Below are 19900 nucleotides of genomic sequence, written 5' to 3' on the forward strand. Positions count from 1 at the left end.
TGGAATGAAGTATTTTTATTAATTTTCTTTCTTGATTGTAAAATTGACCTGATTAATTTGCTTTAGATTGGATTGAATGCTAAAAAGCATTTCAACCACTCTTAACTACAGTGTTCAACCATGTTTGTGTCAATTCAGTGCATCCAATTACAGTAAATATATTAGCAAAGCCTCAAGTACAGAAATGTAAATTTTCTTCACATGTTCATATGAATTCCACACCAACACCTATGCATACACAAGTGGTCTAAAACAGAGAGGTAAAGCGCATACTGAACATCTATTAGCAGCTTGTACACATATTGCACCTAAACTTAGGACTTTACTTTCAGCTCCTAATAAGAGTCAGAAACTCTTCGCGGGTCTTTGGGTCTTCACGGAATACACCCAACATGGTGCTGGTTACTGTTTTACTGTTCATCTTCTGCACTCCTCTCATAACCATGCACATATGTCTGGGAGGGGGAAAAAAAACACATTATAAACAATAAAGTGACACCTGTGATTTGCTGAAAGGTTGCCTGGCTTACAGAATATGAATCTCGCCTGCCTATTGATGTTGAGTCTACTGCAAATGCCATATGCTTTCTTACATCTAGTTTGCCAGTATTTATTAATCTTAAGAAAATAACAATAAAGGCCTCTGTGATGGTCACAAAATAACCATAGTTTCAGCCACTCTAAACAGGAATGAACAAAGAAAACAAGAGCCTTTGAAAAACTCATATCATCGCACATATTGCATAGATAACTTTACAGGGAACTAATGACACGGAGTTTCTTTACAAACCAACTAATTCAGCAAAGTAAGTTTCTTTAACAAAACTGTACAATTATGTGCATCAAGTATGTTTGAGTAATAAGTTAAAGTTGGTTAATTTTGATCAGAAAAGTAAATTGTGGATGCAAACAGCATTAAAACGATGTGAATTATTGATTCGGGACTCACGTGGCTTCAATCACAACTCCCACACCGGAAGGCTTCAAGGCTTCTGTGATGGCTACAGCAATCTGCTTGGTGAGACGTTCTTGTACTGTTCCCAGGAAGAAAGAGCAGCGTTACATGATTACATCGAGTGATTACGGCATGGGAACAGGCCATTCAACCCAAGTCTGTGCAGGGTGTATATGCTCCATACTTCAGAGCCTCACCCCTCCTATCCCTTCTGTTCCGTTCTCCCTCAAATATACCTCATGGATCACTGAGTGAAGCTGGTAACTTGGGAGGCATACACAAGGAAGAAGAGAATAGAGGGTAAATAGGAGGAAATCATGGGGAAAATCATTTGAAAAAAAANTCTGCCAAACTCATTTAACACTGGTAGATTGTTGAAAACTTGACAATTTATTTGTAGATGTTAAAATAAATATATCAATTGCTTAAGGTATAAAAAGCTTATTGATTTCTTTACAACTATTCCACCCTATGAATACGTTACCACCATTCATAATTCTGCGAACAGCAATCTCTTAATTTAGACATCTATACAACAGTGTTATTTAAACATTTTGGTGTAATCCGAGTAAAATACTTATTTACAATGTTTTATTGTAAATATTAAACAGAGTTCGCATTGTGTCATTGCTGAATAGGATTAGCACTAAGATGCTTAATTCCTCTTTAGTAACGATAATTCTGCATCACACAACAGTGGCAGGAGTTCGTCCAGGCAAATCCACTTTAATGTAGCGCAAGTAGTGGCGTCAGAATTGTACAATAAACTGCTGCAGCTTTAGCCCAGGAGCACTGATATTGACCTGCTTTTAAAAAGGTCATGATGGTGCTGAGTGACTGGAACAGCTGGGCTGCAGTTCTGTTTAGTTGTTGATTGAAAATAGTTTTTCTTTTGAGGGGGTGGGAGTGATATAAAGAAAAAAGTCCACTTTACCACAGTGCAAAAAAAATTATCTTGCCACAATGGAGAAATCCCAATTTAAGTACACATCAAAATACATGTACTCAGCAGCAATAAGTCCCTCTTCCATGATCCTCTCTTAATGTCAGTGTGCCATTCTTCCAGCAAAACCAAGGTTGCAGTGAAATAAAACAGTGCTGGAAATGCAACTTAATTTCAAAGGCTTCAATAACCTCTGCTAAATCACGTTTTAAACTCCATCTCTTCTCCCACCCAATAAAAAGTAATTGTGGACCTGTGCTGAACTGTGTTGGCAGGACTGCTACGTATGAAAAACTTCACACTGAATGTAACAACTTAACATGAAGTCAGAACTTAAATATAAATAAGTAAATAAAACATATATTGCAACTACCTACTCAATTCAGGCAAATGTTTACCTTGGAGTCTCCTACTGTATATTTCAACAATCCTGAAAAACAAAATCATATAAATATCTTCTTTAAACAAATATAAAAATATAGTGGATATCTCTGAAAAGCAAAAATTGTTCTAGATTTTCTGCCACCCAAAAAGTTACTCCAAGTTGACTATATTTTAGTATTCCACTTAGAGGCTATTTTACAATGTTGATCAATAGGAATAAAATAAATTGGAGACATTTTCTTTGAAAATGTTACATGAAGGAAACGATTTTTGCGGATTCTGTTACTCTAAGCGTTAAAACCAAAGTTGAAATCATACGGCGTCTGAATGTGTGAAGTGCTTCAGCATCGCTCAGTTTTAAATTAATGCTTCTGTCTAATATGCTTTTACTTGGCAAGGGAGGGAGGGGGGAAACCAAATGTTGTAGATCATTACACTATCATCACTGTAGAACAGTTCCAGTCTCCTAATTGTTTGTCTAGGTGAATTTTCATTTCATGCTCAGGGAAGTACATGGACCTTTATCCTGAAGGTAATATAAAGTTCACTGCTCCATGGATGACCATCAATGTCAAAGGGACAAAAATAAAAATGCACAGATGGTTTCATTTTCCATATAATGTAATTTTGCTTCTTGAAATCTTTCTGTAGGCCAAATAACCTCTAACCACAATACTGTATTTTCACCATGGATTAGATCAGATTCTTTAAATGCAGGTTGATGTGTCGCAGTTGTGGCATTTATGTTTTATTCCATGTTTCTTAAAAAAAAAATGCATTTTGCACATTCAACACACCGTTGATAGTTTAACTTTATTTTCTAATCATGCAACAAGGGATTTTTTTCTGAGCATTTCCAAGCCAGTAAAGAACAACCTTACTTTATTCATTTCAATGAATAGCAAACGCTGGAATTCATTACTAAATTTAGGGTGTCCTTTTATTTAACATGAGACAATCACATTTCAATGATAAGCTTCAATTAAAACAGTTAAAATAAACACAGGACACATTAAAACAGGTGCAGAAAACTGGGTTCCTTTTAAAGTGTTTGAAAAGTTACATTTAAGCAGAGAAGTACATTAGCATTGGATTTAAGGCAGCTACAATACTGGGAATGTTAAAATTTAAGGTCATGTGTGCATGTACCTCCTGCACTCCCTATCTAGTCAGTAGTCAAGAGTTGTGTGGGTGCTCTCTGTTGGTGTTCCCTCATTAGGTCACATCACAACAAGTGGTTAATAGATGCACCAAATATTTCAAACAATGTTGACCTGCAGGGTTACATAAAAGCTCAGAACAATGACTCCCTAATGGAGTGTTACAATTGGAATTGAATTACTTACTCGTTTGGTTCAATACCCAGGAATTCGGTGACAAAAGGCAGAGCTATTATACGCTCAGCGGGTGCCATAAAAATAAAATGTCAGATTTATTGCAAAATGTCAACTACAGTTATTCAAGCATTTGATTGACGTTGGTTAGCAAGGTTAGTAACATTCTGTTAGGAATGCGTGCACTGAACTGATTTTCTATGTGTTTATGCCGGGCAAATAAAATTACCTCCGTTGGGTTGATTATTGGTTTATTTTTTAGCTTTGCGTTTCACAAAGGGTAAATATACAAGAGTGCACTTTGACCATCTCTGTATAACTTGTTCAAATTGAAACCGTGCTGTGATAAATGGCCAAACTTGCAGAACAGAGATGTGAGATGGGGCATGAATCCAAACAATTATCTGTTTAGACGGTTTGCATTTCAGTGATCAACCTCATTATTTAACAAAAAGTATACCAATGAACCTTGAAATAGCATTCAGAAAAATGCACTTAGCTTCTGGCCAACATGGTTTTAACATCTTCAAAAAAGTCAATTCTTTCAAGAAATAAAGTAAGGTTGCAAGTCACTGGTTTAGGGCAATCGCAGTCATCAGGTACTGCACTTACCTGGCTAACTTGCTGAGGCCAAGGAGTCGCTTGTCAGGTAGATAACCTATATGTACCTACAGGATGGAAAGAAAACATTGACTACACTTGACCGCACACAGTGGGACCAGGAGCCATCTCACCCCAAAATTCGAATATCTTTGGATTAGAGAAGTGCTGATGCTTTCCAACAGGTCCCAAATCAGTATGAGGCCAAATGTGTGCAATGGGATGACCATGCAATCATAGCAGCCTTTTGGAACAAACAGCAAGCTGTGACTAACATGACTTCAAGGAGGTCTGGTCATTCAACTACAAGCCAGTGAACTAAACTGCACAGAACTTTGGTCTCCTACGGTTAGTAGCAACCAGTGCTGTTTATCTCAAGTCTTTGGCAAAACATTAATCCCAGCAGTTCTCCAGTAATAAAATGATTATGTGAATCTTTGACTTGATTAGTGCACTCTGAGAGCATAAATATTTTGTATTTTAAAAAAACATTAAAATGTTTTTTGTAATTGTTTTACGAAAATAGCTTACAAGTACACATGCAACAACCATATTGTGATGGTTTAAATGTTAGTTTTCTACCTGCTGTTAACCAAAGACTTAGGATACTCGCCACTGATACAGCAACAGGGGAAAAGCAGTCTTTGTTTCATTGCCTTTTCAACCCAATTGGAACGGTGAGCACTGAATTGAAACGAAAGGAGCACCAATTCCCATGTGCTGTATCTGTGTCTCTAGCAGGCACTCATGCCCAGTTACCTGGCTAACTTGCTCACTCCTATAACTGTTCTGTTAGGTAAATAACCAATTGAAACCTGCAAAAGAGGAGACAGTTTCAAAGACAAAGAATCTTACGCTCACAAAGTGTAGTCATTACAGGCTTTGAAGACGATCCTTGCAATATAGCCGAGGAGATGGACAAGTAGAATTATTATTGCTATAGCAATAATTTGAAAAAGAACCACTTGCTACCCATTTAATGCACTGCTTGTGCTACCCTCACCCATTTACTCCGATCTTTTTGGACTGTAAGGTGGAATCAAACAGAGGCAGTTAAGACCAACTGGAAGGCAAACAGATTTTATGAATGAACTCAAAGGCTTGCTGAGAGCAGGAGATCAAAGAATTCTAAGATGCCCAAGAATATTCGTGGCCTGATGCAAACTGCGAGAACCAAAGTTCAGCAGATAAGACTAACTCTGCATTACATTTCTCAGATGAATTATGATCCTCTATTAGTTTACCGCCAATAGTATTTAGTTAACAGGAGCATAACAGAGCAATAACAAAAGTGGACAGATAAAATGTGCAACATAAACCACACATACTCTAAACAGTCATTTATAACAGACAATATTGAGAACACTGCAAAGAAAGGAACAACAGTAATATGTCATTTTCTGTTTAAGCCTGGACTGTTTAATTATTATTGCAATACTCCCACTTGAGCACATACTTCAAACAACCTGCACAGAGAAAAATCAAGGATAAGCTGGTTAAATGAACAGCAGGGTCATGGGTTAAGACATTTAATTGACTGGACAATCCTCAATCTGCAGTCAGCATGAGAACACATTATTGCTTTTCAATCAAATTGTCAAAATAGGGAAGAAAAAATGAAGATGAAGATCCTGGCTACAGATTTTGGTGTTTAATAAAAGTAATCGTTTCAATCTCCAGCTGGGAGCATTGCAGTTTCAGATCCACCGTATGAAGTTAGAATACAAATTTGATATTCAATACAAATTTACATGGTGCCTTTCACATCGAGGACATCTTAAGGCGCTTAACAATACTGGCTTCGCATCCGAGGTAGGGGTAGGAGACGAGGGGTGTGGGGAGGGGGCAGATGAAAGAGGGTTGAAAATGAAATTAAAATATCAGACCACTCTGTCAAAACATCTCAAAGTGTTTCAAAAAGTGAAGGTTACTTTGAAGTCTAGTGACTGTAACTATTAGTTGAGCATTTAACCTACACAAACATCGACCTGAACAAATGTGAGATGAACAACTAAACTGAATTGCCTTTTTTATGAATTTGGATGAAGGAGGAATACTAGCCAGGAAAACAGATTTAATTCCTTGCTCATTTTTGAAATAGTGCTACGGGAGCTTTTGACATTGACCTGAAACCCTTCCTCCTCTTTCCCACGAGAACAAGTAGAGATTGCTTTGCTTTAACATCTCATGCCAAAAGAACGTCATTCTAAAGGTTTAAATACATGGAGATTTGTGGAAACCCATATTATTTAAAAAGAGGGTTCTTCACTTCCTACTTTGGTTCCTCGCATTGTAGCCAGCTGAGAGAATTGAAACCAACCTGTTCTCAAACAACTAACTAAGTGAGGTCCCACTGTCGCACCTCCAAGGGAATGTGGCTTAGTTATTAACTTCAAGTGGGGAACAGTTCATGATCATGATGCTTCCTACAATTATCCATTATTTATTGCAATGCAGAACAGGAGCAATGTTGTTGCGGGAGGGGGTAAGATTTGTGCAAGCATATAAGGATTCACAAGTGAATCCGAGCTAATTTCCCCACTCACAACAAATCAAAGGCCCCACCTGCAACAGACAGCGACATGCCTTTGGCAATGAAAGTCACATTTGGTTGGTGCCTTCCAGGCGATACCTGATCAGGTTGGGTAGGAAGAGCAAAGCACTGAAACATGAGCTGCGTCAGTGTGCTGGAGATGTCCTTCAGTGGATTCTGATGCAGGGGCGTTGAATTTGGGTGTACAGCTTGCACAGACATTTGTTGTCATATAAAGACTATACTGCTGACATCCTAGATGCTTAGAGTCAAATTGATGGCATTGCTCATTTTAGTTTCCCATCCGTGAACTCCTCACACATAGAATTGCTTATAACGATTACAGTGGAGAAGACAGCAGAGGGTGTCACAGCAAGGAATGATGCAATTAACTCTACATGGCTCATTCACTCAGCAATGTTCTTTTGTAGGGTAGGGCAAGATGGCTTTGGTTAGGATTTGTGAACAATGAAATACGGAGAAACAAGACAAAACATCCGCCTGCAGAGTTCAAAGGGTTAAATATAATGAAACATGTAAGCTGTTCTTGCAGATTACTGATGTAATCTCCAGTGTAGCCAAGCTGCTGTCTACTGTGATCTGCTTTAATACGGTGACGACTGGCCCGAAGCATTTCTTGTGCTCTGCAAAGTGTTTTGAAATAAATGTCAGGAACGATTTGATTAGTCAAGCTGCTGAAGGATAAATCTTTCCATCTCTCTTTTCTGAAATTCATGCTTTTACCTTCTTCTACTTTTGGAGCATAGGTTTGAGTCATGTCCTCTGAAGGGCTTGTTTTTAAATAGAGTAAGTTTCTACTGAAGCGCTTTGATGGTCCACAGGAACTTCTGACAACTCACTCGAGTGGCCATAAATCCCAGCTGAGCCTTAACACTGGTATCAATGGGTGGGGGAGGAGAGAGAGCAAATCACACTTCACCTCAATATTCTCCTCAATTACTCTCTATATCTGCTGTGGTTTGTCAGCTAGAAATCAGAAGCAGCAAACCTCCTTGACTGAAATCATCTTATTATTCAGCTGGGTCGCGAAACAGAACCTGGCAGCTCCTCAGTCTGCATTGGTTCAGCTATTCATGGCATAAACCCACTTGAATGAGGCCATATGTTTGCCACTAAATTAGCTGCACTTTGCAATGCAAGTTTGACGACATTGGATAACACTTGCCATATGTCCTTTAGCCAGACTGCAATATACACAGTACAAAAAAAACCTATCCACACAATTTACGACCAGGTATTTACAAACCTGATGTTTTGTGTTAATTGTGACCAGTGGTTGATTGAGAATATCAGAAGCTATTTGATTTACAACATTTAGGAAAGGGTTAATTGTGAAGCCAAAAAGTGGGAAAGTGTGGCAAGCTGTGGTGGAATATGAACCACGGTCTTCAAAAGAAGATTTACCAGAGAAGGATTTCTGAGTGGAGAGGATGTCTCGCAATTCTTCAGTCTTGCTGATCACCTCTGTCCACAGCTACAGGGGTGTTGAACAGTAAAACCCACCAACTTACTGTAGAAGTAAGTCAGCCTCACTGTACACGCAGTATATGGGTGTCTGTACTGTACACTGTATCTGCTATATGCCATCCTTGTGTGAAATAATAAGATTTATTTACCTGTTTGGTAGAATGAGGTACACAATGAACATTTCAAGGGGATAATTTTAAACACGGTCTGCAGAGTTTCTGGGATTGGGCCTTACATTTTTCATGGTCCCAGGCTTTAGATCATGGTCTTAAAATTTAAGACGCAAAATATGGAAGATTCTTAAATTTTGAAGTCAGTTTTGCACAATACCAATTTAGAACTGCAGAAAAACAGTTTGATTTAAGGACGGAACTAAGGACATCCAACTAAGGACGGAATTTGAGAATTTATTAATAATAATCCTTGCATTTGATGTAGCGCCCTATCATGTCAACAAAACGTCTCAAAGAGCTTCACAGGATTGCAATGTAAAGGGATTAACTGTGTATTTTGTGGACGAAATACGGCAGCTGGTTTACGCACTGTTCCACAAGCAGCCATGGGAGTGATTGACCAACTCCCAAAATTTCAAAAGTTTAAAGACCATGAGGAATTTCAGGTCTCAGAGCACATAGCTCAGGGTGAACAAAAAGCCCTTTATAAAATAATCCTTGCATATGATATAACACCTTGTCTATATTTCGCCCACAAAATATATAGTCAGTTCACTTTACAGTATATTCTGTGAAGCGTTTTGAGACATCTCGAAGACGCAATAAGGTGCTACCTCAAATGCAAAGATTATTATTAGTATTGTCACGTCATTAAGGCTTCACAGAGTATATTGTAAAGTGAATTGACTGTCCTTCCAGATCCCATTGTTAGCCATGGTAGACAGTATCCAGGATTGAATGGGAGAAGCTCCTTGTGACAGGATAGTTGGGAGAACAATCGGAACAAAAACAAGTGACAAAAAGTTATTAAAAAAAAGCTAAATGTATGAATGTATCAAATCAGCCACAATTCCAGAGTGGATGGGGAAGAGATACACTCTCCACTTAGGTGCATTTCCCTGCGTCCAATACGCTAGTTAATTTGCAGATGCAAATATTTTATTTGGACAGAAGTCTGCAAAGAAATTGTACAAATCATGCTTTGTACAAATTTGTACAAATCATACAACATTCCTTTCATACCTGATCCCACCCCACAATTTGTGTTTTGTTCCTTATTATATAATGTGTCTTCGTTGCTCCATCCAGAAATATCTGAGAGATCTGGTTTAACAACAACAAGATTACATTTGTGTAGCGCCTTTCACATCAGGATGACACCCCGAGGCGCTGGACAGAGTACAGCATTTTAGATCTGGGTTTAACAGGTCTGTTGATTCATATCAGCCACAGTTGCTTTGTTCTTACCTTGCCAATAAACGGAACAAGATGATGTTCACACATTGAAAACATATCAATGTCCTTCACTATCACCATTTCATCGTGGTCCTCATCAAATATAGCATCATTCAAAATATCTAGGGGAGAAAAATAAATCACATTAAGAAGCAAGAAGCACATTGAGCCAAGTGCAGTTCTCACCAGACTGAAAGAATAACTCGAATTGTTAGTGATTTTTCATACTGCTATTTTCCCCATTTCTAGAAGCACATTTTTCTCCTTATTCAATATCCAATACAGGCTTATTCAAAATCTGGTCATTCCGTTTACATTTACAATTCCAATGCAAACTAATCTCAGGTCTCTCTAGACGAGCAATACATTCAAATGCAGATACATTTGTTCCTGATGTGGTTCTGCAGAAAAGGACTGGGTTTATTTCCATGCAATAATAGTCCATCTGATTCTTTTCTTGCAGAAAATATATAATGGTCAAGAAAATGATACGAAGGGGAAACTCAAAAACCACCATTCCTTCAGCAGTTTGACACAGGACCATTTCATTTTCTCTTAGATATATAAGACTTCTGCATTACATTTCCACTCCACACACGAAAAAAAGCTGCTGAAATGATCCGAATATATTAGATTCACTCCCTCATTTCTTAATGGGATTAGAATTACAAATTTCTTCAATATTTTGTAAAAGGAATATTTCCCAATGTTTAGCCCTCACAGGCATTGTGAAGCATCCCAGTTTAGGTGTAGTACACTGGCTCTTACATCAATAACTTAATTAGAAAGGATCATTGCGGTGAGGTGAAGAAAATAATTGTCTTATGTCAGTGATCGCCCTAAATTAATGTTATACTTTGACAAAGGCAGGAAAGATTATAAAAAGAGATATCCTTGATACAATTTACATTGATATAACACCTTCCATGTTGGGAGGACTTCTAAATTTAATGATACTAAATACTAAATAAGATCTGATGAAAATTCCCAGCTCATTTGTATACTGTATAAACCACAGTATTGAAGTGACTTGTTGCAGTGTAGAAATCTAACACCAAAAATCTATCTATAGTGATCAACCAATTAAACAGTAAATAAATATGGTCAGTTAAAGACTGATCAGCAAAAGCATTATGAAAGCATTATGATTTTTTCCTGTTGTTAAACCTGTGAACAAGTTGAAAACATAACCATCTGTTGCTCACTGTATCCAGCACTGCCGTGGGTTGTTAATTTCCTGTATGTAGTCAGCTATCTATGTCTGCAATCCTGGAAACTTTGAAGTGTCCATCATTCTTTGTTCCTAAAGCAAGGCTTAAAGCAATGTTTACTCTTGCTTTGTAGATGTTTGTTTCATATTTTACATTTTAAAATATCTCATTTACACAATGTTCCTTTTTACATGTCACATCAGCACTATATTTAAGAATTTATTTCACATTGTAATTGCGTTCTGATTTATTCTCTCCCTTCCCCCTCCCTCGATATTTTGTATTTTTGAGCAATTAAAGCTCAGATGTAGATTTCAACACGGCCTACACTGTTTACACTGTAGCCTTTGTTGCTTCTTGTTATCTCAGTTTAAATCAGTATTAACTTTGTTAACTGCAAGCTTCCTAATAGATGCGAGTGTAATAATAATAATCCTCTCATTTGATATAGCACTTCATCACGCTTTTGAGACGTCTCAAAACTCTTCACAGAATATAATGTAAAGCGAATTGATTATATATTTTTGTGGGCCAAACATGGCAGTCAATTGCGCACAGCAGTGTCCCACAAACAGTCGTGGATTGAGTGACCACATTTTTTTTAATTAACTTTTTTTTTAAGGGGATTATTACCCCTGGAAAAGCAATCCGCCAACAACTGGGTTCCTACTTACTCCTAGGTAAACAGAGGCACGTGGAATAGGAAACTTACCCAATGTTTCGCCCTGTCTGGTAATCGAACCCAGGTCCTCTTGGTTGCGTTGCGAGTGCTCTAACCAAAACGCTGCAGGACTCCACTGAACGTCATGTTACATATTAACCTTTGGCTTGAATTGCCCCAATTAGAATGTTGAATAAGAAGTTGAGAAGTAGAAATCATGAACTCTGCAGTCAGGTGTAACTAGAATACTTTTTACAGCATGACAAAAATCACACCAGGATTGATTTTCAGTCTTTGGCTTGCAACATTTGACTTGACAAAGCGTTATCTGTTCTTTTCACTTTTCTTTGATGGTTTTATGAAAAAAAGAATTATCTGACCTTAATGAGAAGTAAAGGCTGGTTTCTTGAGATTATATGTCTATGTTACTTGGTTTCAAATTTAGATATCTGCAATTTTTCATCCAAATAAAGAAATAATTTGGTCACTCAATCCAGGACTGTTTGAGGAACACCGTTGTGTGCAATTGGCTGCCACATTTCACCCACAAAATTCACTTAGACTATATTCTTTGAAGCGCTTTGAGACGTCTCGGAAACATGATAAGGCGCTATATCAAATGCAAGGATCATTATTATCTATTGACTCGTGAGCAAAACTGTAGATTCTGGTCTATGTCTGTGTGCTGCCAATGACTGATGAGCGTTAAAGGACAATATCTAACGGCAACGTTAAACATCATATCTTCAGTGCCAGTTAGCATGGCGGAGTGGCAGCTGTTGCTGGGAAGATCTAACAGCTTCTGGGAAGTGTACAGCGGCCTTTGATGTGCTGAATTTCAATCACATTCGGACACAACATGGGCACTGCTGACGACACTCAGATTGCGAGGAAATGATAAATCCCGAGTTAGTAGCCACTTCTCAGGAAGCTACAACCGCACAAACAATATGTTGCTGCGGCAACTGTCTGGGTTGCTCCGGTTGTCTCGCCACCTCGGTGATGGAAAGCTCCAATACAAATGATCATTGTGAAGACCTTATCAACAATGTTGTTTAATCGGGGAGAAGGGTGGGAGGAAACACAAATGAAAAGCTGATATTAAATGAACACGTCACTGTGAAGAAGTAGATGTTGAAAGATAAAAATGATTTACTCCTTCATTGCCTGACAGTTTCATTGCACAACAAACATCCACCACCTGCTTTACATTCTCTGTTTCAGTGAAGCTGTGAGTGATCAAACACATCCATTAAGGAAACATTACTGCCTCACCACACAGTCCAAATACAAACCTTTACACTTGAGGTGACAGATATTCAAGGTGTTTAATGATAGAACCACTAGCAAATTCATCTGGTCAGTAAACACCCTCCGTCCAGAGTGGGCCTTTATCAAGTTAATCACAGCAGGTTAAGCAGCCGCCCAAAGGTAGGAAAAGAACATGCGCTTCAACTACTTTAAAGCCTAAAACTATAATATAGATAAAGTGAAACTTATTTTCCATTTCCATTACTGTTTTCCAATAAACACTATACAAGGTAGAGGCACACTTCATTAATTAAGAATCATGGTTCCAATTACTTTCGAATTACATTTTGCTGTCAAAATATACAGTCAATTCACCTTACAGTATATTTTATGAAGCTCTTTGCACGTCTCAATGACGTGAATGCAGGATTTTATATATTAGAGGTTCAGCTTTTTTTTTTGAAAGAACAGACTGTATTTGTTTTTAAATAGCAGACTACTGAATTTCAGCCACTTCTGATAAATCGGATTTCTACAAAACTGATCTTGCTCTTCAAAGGCAAGATTCACAGTGCAGATACAGACAACAGTTCTCTTCCCAGGGGGACGATGTGAAGAGGATGGAAGACTCATAGAGTCCTGTAGCATATTGGTTAGAGCACTTGCCTCTCAAGCGAGAGAATACAGGTTCAATTCCCAGACGCGGTGAAAACGTTGGTAAATTTTGTTACTCCGCACGCCTCTGTTTACCTAGCAGTAAGTAAGACCCGGTTGTTAGTTGATTGGCAGATTGCTTTATGGGAGTAATAATCCCATCAAAAAAAATTTTAAAAAATAATAATTTGGTCACTCAATCATAAGAAATGCTAGACGAAAAAAAAAACAATGTCCATCTAGTTCGCCTTCCTCTTTCCCAGCAATCACCTGCACATACGTCCCGAACTACCAATGTACTATATCCCATAATGTTATTTCCTAAAAGAAAATGATCTAATCTGTGTTTGAAGGAATCAACATTTCCTGCTTCAACCATCTCCCTAGGGAGCCCATTCCACAGGTTTACAGGTATACAATCCATGACAGTCTGTGGGACACTGCCATGCGCAAATAGCTACCATGCTATGCAGTCAGTTCACTTTACAGCATATTCCAGAAAGTGCTTTGAGCCATCTCAATGATATAAGGCGCTATATCAAATGCCAGGATTACTATAATATTATTATTATTATGGTATATGGTGGGGGACAGGGAGAAGGGAGGGAGAGAGAGAAAAGGGGGTAAATGCCCAGGACAGGCAGAAAAGGTTATTAAACACCGTTTTCCTAGTAAACATTTATTACAGAAGATATGAGTATATCCACCTTTGAGGTGCATTTATGCAAGCTGAACACTATAAGCGCATCCTAAACTGCTTCAAGGGAGTGGTATAGGTAGTTTTTAAAAGGACAAAAGCCTTATTACAATGCCTCAGACGCAACCCAATACATTTTATAATAGTAATGATTGCACTTCATATCCGAAGATGGCCGTTCACACAATGTGAACACCTTGATGCGTGAATTTGTTTATAGGGTAGAAGCTGCTGCCCGCACTGCAACAACACTCTTTAGATAGCAAGCAGTGTAACCTGGTGTCAATGAATATCTAAGAAAACCAGACCACTTTCTAACCACACTTGCAGAAACCGTAACCTCTGTAAAGTGATCTGCGATCTGCTATCACTGGCCATATTCTCCTTCTGGATCCACCCATCATCCCATATAAATTCATCTGCTTACACATTTCTTATTCAGGAAATCGGGACAAGTAAAGCAGTCTCTAAGACCTGAGACAGTGTGTATATATCACAATAACATATATAATATATTTACACACACACATATATTGGTGAAGTTAAGTATCCGCTTGACTGAATGGAGAACCACTGTAAGAATGCACAGTATCATTATAGTATCATTGCAAAAAAAAACAGAAATAGTAACATTGCAAAAGAAGGGTGTTTCCTGATCTTTCCCAACATCTTCTGATTCAAGTTTGTTTTGCCTCTTTGTGGCACAAATCGAGTATTACTCACAGTGTCTCATGGGTCCTTCACAAATTTAAGTTACAAAATCAAATCCAGGAAACCAAATCAGAATAAAAATTCCCCAAGATCACAATTAAATCTGAAGCCAAGATTTTATATATATATATATATATATATATATATATATTATGTAAGAATTGCTCTGACCTGGACAATTCCCTGTGACAAGCTTGTCTACAAAATGTATAGTCACCACACTTTTATTCTAACTTCTGTAATCCTGTGAAGCCCTTTGAAACATTCTCCCATTGTGAAAGACACAGTATCAAATGTAAGGATTATTATTATTGTTATAAAAAGGCATTCATGTGTTAGTCAAGAATCCAAACAAAACCAAGTCATGTCAAATGGATCTTGTCAAAACAAAATGTACTCTACCAAATTAAGCAGCCTTGCTAAATTGTGTTAGCGTGAGCTAACATCTTTCAGTTGTGCATCAACCACTTTGTACTTTTTGCTGCATGCCGTGCTGTTACGAATGGGTGAGAGGCAGGTGACTCACAGAGTGCTTGTTGGACAGCAAACACTACACTCTAAGCAGCATCAGTAATGACACATTAGAGGCAACACATTAAAATTATGCACCATAATGACCATAATTTTGCATACACAAATGTGAACATACACACCCCAAAATGAGCCATGTATGTAAATCCTCATTTGTATCTTACAGTATTTGATTAAATCAGACGGAGTGGAGCATCTTATCTCCTAAAAACACATCAGTTTATTCTCCCCCACCCCCAGTGCAACAGCAGTTTGATGGGATCACATATTTAAATTATAAATGCTCTTTGCATTTGATATGAAGTCTATAATATTGAAATATTTCAAAGGCAATTGCTGTAAAGTGGAGCGATTGTATATTTGTAGGACAACCAATTTATGCACAAAAAGGTCCTCCAAACAGCCATGAAGTGAATAATCAATTGATCTAGAGCACTGTTGGGCAAGACAATGGGAGAAACTCGATTTGATTTTGAAGTGTCAAGCAACGACCACTCGAACGGGGAGAATTAAATTGCTCTTCCAAATGGTAACGCTTGTATGTGAGAGCTCTAACCAGTTGAACTCAAATTCTGGAACAGTATGCCGTATTTTGGTCAGGAAACACCAGGAATGCTATGTACAGATCTGGTCACCATGACATAAGGAGGCTGCCCAACAATTAAGCTGACGTCCAGCATTACAGCTTAGAGAAATAGACCTCACAGGAGATCTTTTATATAAGATATCCAATTGGATAGAGAAAGTAAAGTCAGAACATTAACTTAACAATAGATGACAATAAGTTAACAATAGATCATAAAATAATCCTCTTATTTGATATAGCGCCTTATCACGTCTTTGAGATGTCTCAAAGTGCCTCACAGAATATACTGTAAAGTGAATTGACTGTATGCTTTGTGGGAGAAACGTGGCAGCCAACAGTGTCCCACAAACGTTCATGGACTGAAGTGACCAATTTATTATTAATTTTTTTTGAAGGAATTATTATCCTGGAAAAGCGATCCACCAATCGATTAACAACCGGTTTTCTACTTACTGCTTGGTAAACAGAGACGGATGGAGTAAGGAAACTTCAACATTTCACCCTGCCGGGAATCAAGCCCAGGTCTCTCGCGTGTGAGCGAGTGCTCTAACCACTGAGCTATAACCACTTAACAACAGATGACAATAGATATGCCAATGGAGCAGGCAAGAGGACACAAAGGTCAGGCATATGAAGGGAAGGGCTGTTTTAGAGGAATAAAGGGCAAGTTTAGGCAAGACAGTAATGGTTTTTTTTGAACACAGATGGTAATTAAAGCTGGAAGGTGATTTAGGCAGTCCCCCAAAAGAAGTCAATTCACTTTACAGTATATTCTTTGAGATATCTCGAAGAGGTGATAAGGCGCTATATGAAACATAAGGATTATTATTATTATATTTGTGGGCGAAACGCAGCAGCCAGTTGTGCACAGCAGTGTCCCACAAACAGTCGTGGATTGAAATGACCAATTTATTATTGTTTTTTTTCTTGAGGGATTATTATTAGGTGTGTGGAGTAAGGAAACTTCGCCCTGTCGGGAATCGAACCTGGGTTTCTCGCTTGCGAAGCGAGTGCTCTAACCACTGCGCTACAGGACTCCACTTGAGGGGAGAGAAATGATCGAGGTCTTGAAAATTATATGGGATTTTGAGAGTCAATATGGACAAATGTTTTCCACTGATTGATCAGTTAGTGATAAGAGAGCAATTACTAAAGGAGGAAAGGGGGAAGATTAGGTTTCGTTTTACAAATAACATTGTTAAGCTGTGAAATTCCCTGCCAGGCGTAGTGGTCAAGGTATTAGCTTTCAAGAAAAAAACAGGGTAGATATATAAAAAAAGGAGCAATTTGCAGGGATAACAACAACTTACACTTATATAAGCGCCATTCACACAGGTTTGTGTCTCAGAGCATTTTATAGTAAGTAAGTGGGACAGAATGGATTGTTCCTTCAAGGAGCAAGAGCCGACATGACGATGGGCTGAATGGCTTTCTGCTGTGCAGTTCTATGGTGGCTTTTTTCTCAAAAATAGGTTCAGATATTTGGGAGACGTGGCATGGCCTTCAACTTCATTTTGTTCTCATTCAGTAAACCATTAGCTGATATCACAGTGGCCGTAATGTAATTTAAACATAGGACATTTAGATATAGGGAAATAACATTTAGGAAAGATTTGCATCATCAACAACATGAACAATATTAATCCAGGTGTGTGAAATTTGTCATTGGAATAGTTGTGCCATTAAGAGTAATGTAATAATTGCAGATCTAGATGAATTCAACCTAATTTATTGATGTTGTTTGTAATTTTTTTTTATTAAAGACACTTGCTCGGTGGTTATACCAGTTGTGTAACATCTGGCAGAAAACATGTCAGATCACGCACGATGTCCCCAGACTTTCCTGAGAAAGGGTTGAGGGATAAGTAACTGGCAACTTAGTACAACGAACCAACCCGTACAGATAAGATAACCGATCCCATTCGGTCTTCGCCTCCGGTGGCGGAGGGGAGAGCGGAGACTGGTGAGGGTTAGCGAGAGGTGGGGGAGAAAGAGCTATTTCTGTGCCTACAAACGAAGGAAGCAACTTAACTGTCAGCGACGAGTAAGAAAAGAACAACGTATGGAAGAACCAGATACATTCAACCTGATTTTTTTTTTTACTGACTTTGTTTTAATTTTTTTTTAAGCAGTGAAAGCCAATGCGAATTTCATTTCATGTCAACGGGGAGGGGGGGGGGGGAGGGGGGGGGAGGGGGGGAAGGGACCCAAGTCAATCAAACTGACAGCTAAAGAAAGCTTCGATAACATTCAACGTGAGAACACCTTTTAAAACATATACACACACACACACACACACAGATACACATTATACGTAAATGCATATATAGATATATATAGATACATAACACAAGGAAGTGAAAACATTGTAAGAAAGTTGAATGGAAGTAAGGAATGCGTTTGCTGTTACTTTGACTGACAGTGCACCAGCAACACCCCCCACACCCCCTCTTTCTCTCTCTCTTTCTCTCTCTCTTTCTCTCTCTCTCTCTTTCTCTCTCTCTCTCTCTGCTCACCTGAGATGGTCTCTTGATATCCTTTGGTGAAGAACTGCATGGCTGTGGCCGCTCTCCAGGGGGTTTTGAGGAGCCCCTGTCGCTGGGGGTTCTCTCCGAGCCCCTTGAGGATGGCGGAGTAGGCAGTTTCCAGGCTCGGTAAGTTCAGGTCGTTGTCCTCCGCGCTGCGGGTCCGATCCTCCCGCCACTGGTCCAGGGGTTTCCTGGCCGGGGGCCCGTTCGCTCGGTCGCCGGGGGAGGCGAGGGCGAGGAGCGGACCCGAGCCGACGGCGGCGGCGGCGGCGGTGGTGGCGCCGCTCAGCGCCTCCAGCCCCGGGGCTCGCTGCTTCCCGCAATCCATCGGCGCTGACAGGTGGAGCTGCTGAGACCCCCCCCCACCCCGCACCCCCCTGTAAAGAGAGAGAGAGAGAGAGAGAGAGAGGAGAGAGGGTGGTGGTGGTGGTGGTGGTGGGTTGGGCTCTGGGGGTACTTTTTCTGTACAGGAGTTGCGGGAGAAGTCGCTGCGGTTTCTCGGCGGTGTTTCTTTTCGGGGCTTTAAAACACAACGTTTCCGGCTCCTTTTGTAGTAGGAGCCCCGAGACCTGCCATTGGCTGCCGGGGGTTCGCCCCGAGTCGCGCGTCATTCATTGAAGACGCTGAGAGCAGATACACCGCACAGCCACCGGTACAGCCACCGGCACAGCCACCGGTACAGCCACCGCACAGCCACCGGTACAACCCACCGCACAGCCACCGGTACAACCCACCGCACAGCCACCGGTACAACCCACCGCACAGCCACCGGTACAACCCACCGCACAGCCACCGGTGCAACCCACCGGTACAACCACAGCACAGCCACCGGTACAACCCACCGGTACAACCACAGCACAGCCACCGGTACAACCCACCGCACAGCCACCGGTACAACCCACCGCACAGCCACCGGTACAACCCACCGGTACAGCCACAGCACAGCCACCGCACAGCCACCGGTACAGCCACAGCACAGCCACCGGTACAACCACCGCACAGCCACCGGTACAACCCACCGCACAGCCACCGGTACAACCACAGCACAGCCACCGGTACAACCACCGCACAGCCACCGGTACAACCACAGCACAGCCACCGGTACAACCACCGGCACAACCACAGCACAGCCACCGGTACAACCACAGCACAGCCACCGGTACAACCCACCGCACAGCCACCGGTAACACCACAGCACAGCCACCGGTACAACCCACCGCACAGCCACCGGTAACACCACAGCACAGCCACCGGTACAACCACCGCACAGCCACCGGTACAGCCACAGCACAGCCACCGGTACAACCACAGCACAGCCACCGGTACAGCCACCGGTACAACCACCGGTACAGCCACCGGCACAACCACCGGTACAACCACAGCACAACCACAGCACAGCCACCGGTACAACCACAGCACAGCCA

General features: G+C 40.2%; 1 protein-coding gene across 1 annotated transcript; it reads right to left on the reverse strand.

Moving 5' to 3' along the window:
* On the reverse strand, nucleotides 1-18804 carry gch1 (GTP cyclohydrolase 1). The gene is made up of 6 exons (XM_007888132.2): nucleotides 18465-18804; nucleotides 9659-9768; nucleotides 4229-4284; nucleotides 2297-2328; nucleotides 950-1034; nucleotides 1-455 (listed from the first exon to the last, which is right to left on the reverse strand). The coding sequence occupies exons 1-6, from the start codon at nucleotides 18802-18804 to the stop codon at nucleotides 329-331; spliced, it is 750 nt and encodes a 249-aa protein (XP_007886323.1). The 3' UTR covers nucleotides 1-328.
* Between the last annotated feature and the right edge of the window lie 1096 nt (nucleotides 18805-19900).

This window comes from Callorhinchus milii, unplaced genomic scaffold (genome assembly GCF_018977255.1).
Source record: "Callorhinchus milii isolate IMCB2004 unplaced genomic scaffold, IMCB_Cmil_1.0 Scaffold9, whole genome shotgun sequence".
Taxonomy (NCBI): domain Eukaryota; kingdom Metazoa; phylum Chordata; class Chondrichthyes; order Chimaeriformes; family Callorhinchidae; genus Callorhinchus; species Callorhinchus milii.